This window comes from Phymastichus coffea, unplaced genomic scaffold (genome assembly GCF_024137745.1).
Source record: "Phymastichus coffea isolate CEN01 unplaced genomic scaffold, Cenicafe_Pcof_1.1 PCOF00031, whole genome shotgun sequence".
In the NCBI taxonomy this organism is placed as follows: domain Eukaryota; kingdom Metazoa; phylum Arthropoda; class Insecta; order Hymenoptera; family Eulophidae; genus Phymastichus; species Phymastichus coffea.
Window position 1 is genome coordinate 2601270 of NW_026706842.1, and position 10735 is coordinate 2612004.

General features: G+C 35.1%; 1 protein-coding gene across 3 annotated transcripts in view; it reads right to left on the reverse strand.

Moving 5' to 3' along the window:
- The window catches only part of LOC131663175 (synaptotagmin-9-like), a 29463-nt gene extending 21162 nt beyond the window's left edge, over positions 1–8301 (reverse strand). For all 3 annotated transcript variants that reach the window (XM_058933368.1, XM_058933369.1, XM_058933367.1), the window contains exons 1-2: positions 6539–8301; positions 6113–6290 (exon numbers count right to left, since the gene is read on the reverse strand). In XM_058933368.1, the coding sequence (XP_058789351.1) occupies positions 6113–6197 (85 nt within the window). In that variant the 5' untranslated portion in view covers positions 6198–6290; positions 6539–8301. The remainder of the gene's footprint in view (positions 1–6112; positions 6291–6538) is intronic.
- Positions 8302–10735: the final 2434 nt, after the last annotated feature.

A 10735-nucleotide genomic window follows, 5' to 3' on the forward strand; every position in this document is an offset into this window, starting at 1 on the left:
GCTTAGAGATAAAAAATTTTTTCTCTAGAATTAATTGGAAAGAACTTTCAAATTTACTGGGTGGATAAATATTTTCTACGCGGTTGGTGTGGCAAAGTAAGGACAATGAATATATGAGAAAAGGGCAAGTCGTCAATCAGTAAAATTATTTAAAGCAAGAACGAAAAAAAAGGAGCTCGAAACGGCTTTTGGGTAACTTGAAATTCAGTGAGCTTTGCCAGACTAAGCTTCGTAGATTCCTGGAAAAGCTGATGTAAAGGTCGATTGCTTGATGAGATAGCTCTTGTATACTCTCTCGTTCTTTTTTTCTCAATTTTTTTCCAATCGCGCGTCATTCCGGTAGAGAGAAGCGATTCTACTGCCTTCGATGTGTGCTAGTGAGCTCAGAATTATTGAGTACGCAGGTGCGACTGATGAGGAGTTGGAGGAGGAAAAGAGACGCATTAAAGCCGAGGAGGCAGCTCGGTTGATCACGGATGCGACTCAAAAGGAGATCGAGCGAACTGAACTTCAAGCCGAACTTGAGAGACGATCCTGTCAGTGGGTAAGAGACTAGTAACGTACTTTTATTGCTCATTGCAAGATACACTGCATTTATTTTTTATGCTTTTCATACAACTTTTGCTTGTTATTTTTGCAATCAATCAGTTACAACGTGATTCTTATGTAATTTCATTATGACAGTTTTATTATTTCCATCATTTACCGATATAATCTTACCAAATCATCGCAGAGTATCGGAAAAAGTTGAAAACTGTTTCTTTTTTTAATAAATCTTGACGATATATCGATTTCGATTATATTTAGATGGACTTGCTACAAAAATTGAAAGAAGAAGAAGAAGAACGATTGCGTATAATAGTAGATCCACTTCGTCATTATTTAGCAAGATACGTTCTTCCAACTTTGACTCAAGCTCTTTTAGAAGTAACAAAGTTGCGACCAAATGATCCGATTGATTATCTAGTGAGTTTCCACATTTTTTTGCACGCTGCATATTTTCAATTATTTATTGAAAATATCCGTAAATTCATTGAAATTCAGTGAAAATAGGATTTACTGAGAAATACTAAGTTATTTTTAATATTTTCTGCACCTGTCATGATAACAAATTTTTTTTTAATGTATTCATAGGAATGTTCAGCAATTTTATTTCCTGTTAGAATCAGTGGAATCGAACTGAGCCACTTGAGTGTGACTTTCGCATGTTGTGCTATAGAATTTTATATTCTTCCTGTTAAAATCAAACCATAAAATTTAAACAACTGTCAAATTTTTAAATATTACCTATTATTTTAATTACTATTCATTAGACAGTTAGTAAAATCAATCAAAATGAATAAATAATCTAGTTGTGAACATTATCAATCATTTCATCTAATTTAAGTAGTGAAAATCCGCTTAAGTCAGGCATAGCAACTAATAGCTTAAAAGATAGAAGTAACAATATTTTTATTGACAGTTGTTAAACTACTAATGAATTGATGAATTGAATAATTGTGTTGAATATTATTTATAGTTTATTGGTATATCTTTAATTAAAAGAGTGTTAATTTCAAAGATATTTTTATGATTGATACTTTTCTATAGCGATGCTGTATGTAAAATATAAAAAGACGCTTTTTTAGATTATTTTGAAAAAATATGATTAATAAAAAAATGTTACATAAACTCAATTTGTATCAAGAGAAACCGATCGATAATGACACTAAAAATCCAGTGGCCTCATTTGAAAACTTTTATTTGGAAAATACCGTTCAATTCGAATAAAGACATTCTAAAATTTTATTGTACAATGGGATATTTTCTAAAGTCTATACGTTGTTATTCTTAGCTGTCAATATAAGTGTCCATTGACACTTCCGTTAATATCTATTCTCGATCGACATATTTACGGAAACGTCGGAACGCTTGGAACGTCAGACATCCATAAAGTGACATCTTTGCATTCGCGTAACTAAAATGCAAACAATGTCGCAGCTACAGTTCAATTCAGATGTGTCATTCTTATTGCTAAATTGAATTCAGTTGTATTCATTATGAACGCGACACGACATCGATATAAAAATAATTACAGGTTGTTTGACTTAATTGTAAAAATATGTTTGACAGAATTTGTTACGATTATTTGTGTCATTTCAATTCTATCAAATAATATGAGCTACTTTTGATTAAGATCTTAATACTGACAATTATAGTTATTCTATGCGGATTGTTAAACATTCGTTCAGTTTCATCGTTGTAACATGATTGTTCACTAAGTTTCACTTCTCTAACTTTTTATTAAATATGATGTATTACTGTTTGTGAAAGAGATCGCTTTGCAAAATTCACAAATATATTACAATTCATAGCATTGCTATTTTTTGAAACATAGCTCAACTGTAATTTAAACTTGTAGCATTATCACTTTTGCCATACTTTTTGCTACTGTTTCAAAACTATATACGACTTTTATTTTTTATAACTATAACTGTATAATATAGTAGCAAATTGTGTTATCGACTATTCTATATGCAGCATAAGCAATTGGAAAATAACTAGTAACAGTTAAAAAGCATTTCGAAAGCATTTTCGAATTACACGACATCATTATTGATCGGAATCTACGAGATTGTTTATCTTTTAAAAGAGCAGTACCAGGCAGCTTTAACCATGATATATTGGCAGTATTTAATATTACATTTCAATTTGTAACCTCAAATATTTGGATACGGTCGTTCCATTATACAGTCGTACGGTTTCATAAAGGAATCCAAAGAAAATTAGATATTCAATTGAAATATTTAACATACTCTAACCAAAAAAAACCATGATAGTATATTAAAAGTAATGTCATTTATTTTTTATTTCGTTTTAATTTTAGTGGAAAATAAATGAATAATTAATAATATTTTTATGATCCCTGGAAATGATCATTCGAATTTTAATTTCGTAAAAATCAGAGTAAATATTTCTCACAATATATTTCATAAATAATTAACGCAAATCCTTAGCGAGAGTCTTCAAGTAGGAAAATCTTTTGAGCTTCAATAAATTCACAAATTAGTAGCAATTTTTTTATTGCAAAATAACAGAAAAAAATGGAAAAATATCTGATTAGAATTATGCTCAATACACGAGTCTTTACGCTACAACTTTAACAGTGCTTTCAGAACTGGAGCATAAGTTAAAGCTGTATAACCAGAGAAAACATTTCACATACAAGTTTTATATATAGATATACAAGTAGATATATAAATTCGAAGCTGCTTGAATGTAAAAAAGGAAACACCGATCTAATTTTCATGTCTCTTGTGGTAATGTTCGTATGGATTCAGAATACAACCAACGATTGTATATTCATGTAATATTGAAAAAAGTTAAGTGGAGCATTGGTGTTCAATGAAAAAAAATTCTCTTTAGCAATGAAAATTATCATATTGACTTTCAACGACGAGCCCTATAATTAAAAATACTTCTCTTCTTGAAAACAACTATTGTTGATGTTATTTTTATTTTTGAAAGGATATATATTTTATTAGTTGATTGTTATAGTAGAGAATATCATTACTGGGATAAGTTATTTACTAGTTGTTTTTATGCATTCTAGGCTCATTATTTATTTAAATTGAATCCGAACGGCCGAACATTTGAACCAGATTATCGCGAAGAGGCGAATGCAAGCCTTGAAACTATTCAGCTATTTCAAGATGACGGTGTACTGCCATTACTTGCTAGTCGTGAAGATAGTTTTCAGTGTTCCGAGCCTTGTGAAAAATTGGAATCAGATAAGTGTTCATGCAAAAATGGTTCACATTCAACAGTAGGACATAATAGTGATTTCTCATCCGAAGAAAAATGTAATGAATATGGTTAAATAGAAGAATATATTTTGGAAATTGCTTTCAATTTATCAATTGCCAAGTCAAGTGCTCAAATTTCTAAGTATTAGTTCTTCAAGCCTTGATGTTTTCAAGTTTTTTCGTAATTTATTCTGTTATATATTATAATTCGGTTTAAAGATAAAACTACAATCCTCATATAAAAATTTGTAAGTCATATTACAAAATATTGATTAGAATAATAATCAAACAATTTATTGAGGCATAACTATTTAACATGTAATTGATTCATTAAGCGGGAAATTCATTCAAGTAAATTTCCATTGTAGAAATATACAATTGAGCTGTAATTTTAACAGAACTGCTTCTGCTTTACGATAAAATTGATTCGTGTTCTCTACAAACTTTTCTCAGATAATGTTTAAATTTTTTGTTAAATAATGTTCAGCTGTTTCATCTGAAATAATGAAATTAAACGTAATAAATGCGTTTACTCTGTGGTCTACTTTATACCTTAAATATTCAGTACTCGTTAAAAGATAACGAAACATAATATAAAATAAGATTTTGTCAATAATTTCGATAATCAAATTTCGTTTTGATAGCTTTATTCATTTTATATATCTATCAAATTCAAAAGGTTAGGACTATAAGTTAAATTTGAATTATCTTACCTAATTTGGTTGGCGAGTGTTTTTTATAAAATTTATTAAGAAGTTATAATCCTGTTTTTGATCGCGAATAGCTATAGAATGAAATGCTTTTGAACGTCATAGCATGGTTTATGATCAGAATATAGAAGGCAGTTTTCGATTTTTCAAAACAACAAAAGATATTTATAATAATGAATAAGTCTTTAGAGCAGGTTGCAAGCCATAGGTCGATATTGCGTATGGGCGGTAGGGTGCGCATGCTTCGAATACACGGAAATCTAAAAAAGTTTGTAATTTCAGTAAAGTTCTTGGTATGCCCGTTCCGGCCATGACACAGAGAGAACCTCATCATATTGTACTCATACGTCGTAATGCTCGAAGAGCAGATCACGCCGTAAAATAACAAGGTCCTTTATAATAGTCATTGATTTGTGAGAGAAGCGACGTCAAGAGAAAGTGGGAGTATATTAAAAGATGAGAAAGCTTTATGTAGTTGTTGGTGTGTTGCACATGATAAATTGCAGTAGCTCGTGAGGCCAAGGACAAGAATCTGTTCCATTGATGCTATTAGTAAGGTTTGCACTGTTATATGCGCCTCCATATTCGAGTTAGAAAAGTAGCTATTATATTTAATGCGCAAGCTTGTTTTGTGATCTGCATTTTTTTTATAATGGCTAAACAAGCCCTCATTCCACGCACAACAGTAAGGGGAGGAGATGGAGGTATAATGAAGAGAAATCACTAACAAGTATAGAAAAGTAAGGAAGCTATTACAGATAAGAAAACTTACATCTGAAAATTATTTTTCAAGTTTAAATAGGTTCTATCATTAAAATTGAAAAACAAAACACTCTCAAAATATAATTGAATATGTGTGACCATTATTTGTCTGAATACCAAACGGGAGTTGATATGAATCGAGAATGAGAAGTTGCTAGAACCTACGTGAATCGAAATTGAGTTTTCAAAACAAATTTCCAGAACGAAAAATTGAAGGTTAACGAATTTAAATAATGAAATGTCAGTTTGTTAGGTATTATATATAGTTTCTCTCGTTTTCTATTGACGTTAAAAATTATTTAATTACAGCGATAAAAAAAATTATCAAACATACTCGTGCGATAGTTATTCGGCCAACGGAAACGTTATTACAGATATAATAAATAAAAAAACACTATTTAATGAGCGACGAACTAGTATCCCGCCGGATGTTTCAAGGCCTCTTTTTCGTGATAAGAGATTACGGTGGATTTTAATTAAAAAGTTCCGGCAAATGTAGGGTATAGGTGTACGTTATCTTATCGATAAAAGGAGAGCAATAAAGGGCACGAATAATAATAAAGGAAAAGTTGGTGGCAAAGATGGCTGGCACTGAAGGTGTATAGGTTGTACAAGGTATATCTGTAGGTTTCAGACACCTGTTAGCGTTAGCCTATATGCGCAGTCAGAGTGTCGCTCGCGCAAGCATTCTCTTGAGCTTGTACGTAAGTTTCAGTTGCGTGAAGAACATTTAATTGGTTTGCAACCTAAACTTTTTTGTCGATAACACAGCGAAAAAGTTGACGAGTGGAGGCTATTGTAGAGTACAGAGGTAGAAGGACACGAAAGCACAGTAATAAAGATATTTGAACTTACTAGCAAAGATCGAGTGGTTGGCTTCTTCGCTTGGCACGATGTTTTCCTCGAGGATGCCGTCTGATATTGGCTTCAGAACTCCCATGCTGGAGCCTCCGCAGCTCGTCCAAGGTACTCTAAGCGATCGAGTCTCGAAGCAACGCGTCGAGGATTCGCCAAGTGGTCAGCCCTTGGATTACTGTCGAACCATGCGAAGTATGAGTGCGCGTGAACTGTATGGTGCGGTTTCTACTCACGATCAACGAGCAACTACAAACAAACAAACCAACTACACGATTACAATGCGATTGTGCAACGTTCGTAAGTAATGATTGGATGCAGAGACAGCGAGGAAGGGGGGTGGAGGGAGCTACCGCTCGCTCAGATAGTTACGGGACAGAGAACGAAAGCTCAAAACAGCAATGTAAATCGATGTGAAAGACGCACCAGTTGATCATAATCCTGGTAGCAGCTGCAGTTGCCAATGAGCTTGGCCGAGCTCGCTTCAGTTGAAGGTCGAGGTGTGAGCGTTTGCAAAAGTGCAACTGGAAAAGAACAGCACAGTGCAGACTGCTCGACGGTAGCTTCGAGCGAGAACGAAACGCGGTCTCTCGTCGGGTATACGAGCGACAGGCAGACGGACAGGCGGGCAGGCAGGCAGGCAGGCGAGCAGACCGAGCGGGACGGCAGCACGCAGGAGCGACGTCGGCGGTCGGCGCCGGGCGCGCGCACGCGCATCCGCAGCGGCCACTCACGCCGACAAGCCGAAAAGCTGAGGAGGGAAAGAGACGGGACGAGCGCGCGAGGCGGCAGGAGGGAAGAGGGTCACGCGCGTCAAGTTCTAGGCCTTGGCTAAGAGCAGCCAGGCAGGATCAGTCGGGCTGGGAAGGATAAAGCTTGCGTCTGCGTGCGCACACGTGTCGAGCGACAGGTGCCAGGCTGCGCGCGCTTTTTCTTCCTCTCGCTCTCTCCGTCTCTGTCGGTCTATTTGCATGCAGCCCCAGAACATATCCCCGTGGAGCGACGAGTGAAAGTGAAAAAGAGGGGTGCTGGCGCTGCCTGCGTAGCGATCGGAGAAAGTGAGGGGTTGACAAGGAACGCGCATCCCTTGACCAGGGAGGGATAGACCTTCGGCCGGGGGCTGTTCTCGCTCTCAGGGGCAATGTCGAGCGACAGAGCGAGAGTGAGAGAGAGAATGCGAGCGCGCAAGCCCTCGCGCTGCGCGCCAACTGGGTCTCGGTGAAGGTCTCGGACTCCGGTCTCTTCCCCGACGCTCACCGCTGTTGCTTCCTTCGACCTTCCTCTCTCGCTCTTCCCCTGTTTAGCCGTTCATGGTCAAGCCGCTCCCCTTCTACGCGCCCCTTGCGCTCCTTTCACGCACGTGTTCACTTCGCTTGTATCGTTTTTACGTATATTTTTATTTTCCATCTAGCTTGCCTATACACCTGCCGCATGCGTTTTTGCCCTTCGGCTTTGCTGCTCGCTTGTTTTAGCTAACTTTTTCATTATTTGTGTTTTTCTTTTATAAGGGCGCAGCCCTTCTGCCTCTCCTCCTTTCTCTTCGGGTCCCTCACTTTTTACCGTTCTCAATAATTTTTTTCCTCTTGTTGCTCTCGTGCCTTATCTTTATCTTCTGCTGTTCCGACTGTTTGAATTCGTCGAAATCGTCCCTTTTCCCAAACTAAGGTGGCTCGTTTCGGCATTATTTCAATAAAAATATTCGAAGCGTATAAAAAAACACTTTTCAAACGATAACGTGAAAACCTTCATCTACGTTCGATGTCAGGGCTGCTTTTTATCGCGTTAAGTACCTTTTATTTGTCTTTTTCTATCCACATTGTGTTACATTGAAGTATAGAATAGTGTTCACAAGCACATGATAAAAATTCTAAACAAAATAATACATATAGGCAAACTTTATAATAGTAGATCCATGTTTAGTTTTCTTCTCTGTTACGCTTTCGAGCACCCTTAGCTCCGGGTGTACGTGTAAGCGATGTTTATTTACGTAACATTTTATCTTCCAGGCGGTCTGTCATTGAATTTTCATTATTATATTTATTTTAAGTATCTCTAATTAACGATAGGTTACAAAATATAAGACGTTGGTGTATAAATAGCAGATCGATTTATCGCTTCACTTGTGTACGTAATATATTGTTTATCTTACCTAAAGCTCCTATAATTGCCAAATCAATCATCTGTTTCATTTAAACAAATTAGAACATATTACCAATGAATGTTTTTTAAAGTGGCAATATGGCCATTAACGAATATATTTAAATTGTAATGTTGCAAAATAATAACTATACCTTTAATCTTTTCTATTTAGATTTTATATAGTGTTATTGTATAAAGTGTAATTTTTTAAATCAATATTAATTATACTTAACATTTTGGTCAGTGATTGCCACATTTTGTACTTTTTTGTTTCAAACTACGAGACCTGTAGTCTGGTAAAAACAACTAGTAGAACCACTACCAGTTTTTTTAATCTTGTTATAAAAATGTATAGCTTGGTTATAATTTATTATCCGCGTGTAATAGCTGTGTAATAGCGTGTTTTAGCTGATTACAGATAACAAGGATTGCTTTATCGATCAATAAATAAATAAGTAAATAAATCTCATCTGGAGTACCTTTTTTCTTCGTCAATGCAATAATATATTTATCAATAGAGTCAAAAACTAAGGAATTCTTTTTTCCATTGAAAGTTATTTGTAGACTATTGAATTTCATAGAGGTTGAGTGGAAGAGCGTTCGAAACACTTCAGATTTTATTGTAACGTAAAATCAAATTGAACGAATGAAGATACACACGCATCTATCGATTAGCATTTCAAAGGAAAGAAAAATTTATAACCAGAAAAATATAAAATAATAGCTCACTGTCCATATATAAATACAGGATTATCTACATAATATACGAGATAGACAGTTATTTTGAAGCTTTTTTCGAGTTGAGCTGCAAATGACTTTTAAAAGCTAAGAGAAAAAAGCCGAGAAGGACACAGAGACAAAGGCGGCAATACATATAGAATATAGAGAAAGGGAAGCAAATGGGAGAAGTCAATTTCGGGGTAACTTGATAGGGTAGTGAGGGGAGAAACAAAATAGCATTGAACAACACGAACTCGACGCACGTATACGTAGTGACCTGCGTGCTGTATCCAGTCACGTCAAGGTTGCCGGAGGGCTTGCTGCTGGCGCAGCCAAATCGATTTAACTTGTTGCATGCATGAAAAAGCGCTCGTTTATGCTTCTTGCGCCCATCACTTTTACGGAAATCTCTGCTGCGGCGTACACGTATAGCATCACTATGATTAAGGCCATTACTGACTGGTATACTACCGGTAGACTCGAATGTTTTACGTTAATTGATTATTTGCTACTGTACGAAGGTTTATCTTTGTTCTAAAACTGACTTATTTCAGCTCTTTACTGGCTACTGCTTAATTATCCTGCAATTTCTGTTATCGGTGATCTTTGTTTTTTCATTTGATTTCAATAAATACAAGGATTCACAGAAACCTATCTCAACTCAAGCATCTAGAAGTACCTGAGCCATCGAATAATATTCGTAAAACCCTCCATTCTCGTTGTGCTGAATGAATCGTTGATAGGCTTGAATAAAATTAACGGCTAGCGAACAGCAGCTACGAAAAAAACAAATCTTCTACATCAGATTATTGCAATTCACAAGCTTTCTCCATTTCGCTACTTTCTTTTGTAACGGTGCGAGGAGGTGTTTTTCATTTAAAATAACGAATCAACCGAGAGAATGCTTAGTCTTGCGTGAAAGGTTTCGAATTATTCTATCCGTACCATGGACAATGAAAGTATAGTTTCACACGAAACAATATCTTTTCTACAGCACTTAGCGGATGTCAAAAGTCTTTGTACATCACGCACCTAAAAGTATTTTATTTTCATCGTTGTATCTTCACACGCGAGTTCAAACTTACATCCCATATTTTATGCATTTATTTATTTGTTATTGTATAAATTTAATATTGTACATTTAATAATTATTTTTCTTTATTTTTTCAAAACATTTAATTTTCGAAGTTGTTACAATGTGTGTTGACTTTTAGCATCTACTGTACATTTCACTCGATCAACGGGTCCATCTACATATTGTTTTATTGATACTCTAGTTATACGTCCGATTAAATCATTTTATTTCCTTACAAAGCAATTACTAATATTTTCATATGCAATCACTGGCTTATTATACATTTACTAATCATCAATATAACGACTTCTAAATGAGTTTCAAACTTCTCTAGAAATTATAGAGTACATCATAAAGAGAATAAAATCGATAAAGTGTTATTGGTCACTTGTAGTTATGTCTAATTAAAAAAAACTCTCTTTCTTTTATAGTGTACATCGAATGTTTTCCATAAAGCTCATTCATTTAATTAAAGTTTGAATAAAGAAAGTTGTGAGAGTTTACGCTAATGCTCTTTGATGTAATATATTTAATCCGAAAATGATCGTGGAAATCATTTTGTCGCACCGTGAATGAAAAAAAAATTAATTGTTATCTATGAATTATTTTTATGATTTATCTTTTCTTATTATAGGATGGAAATTAAAGTTCAACATAACGGTACTAAGTGCGCTATATGGACTAGATTT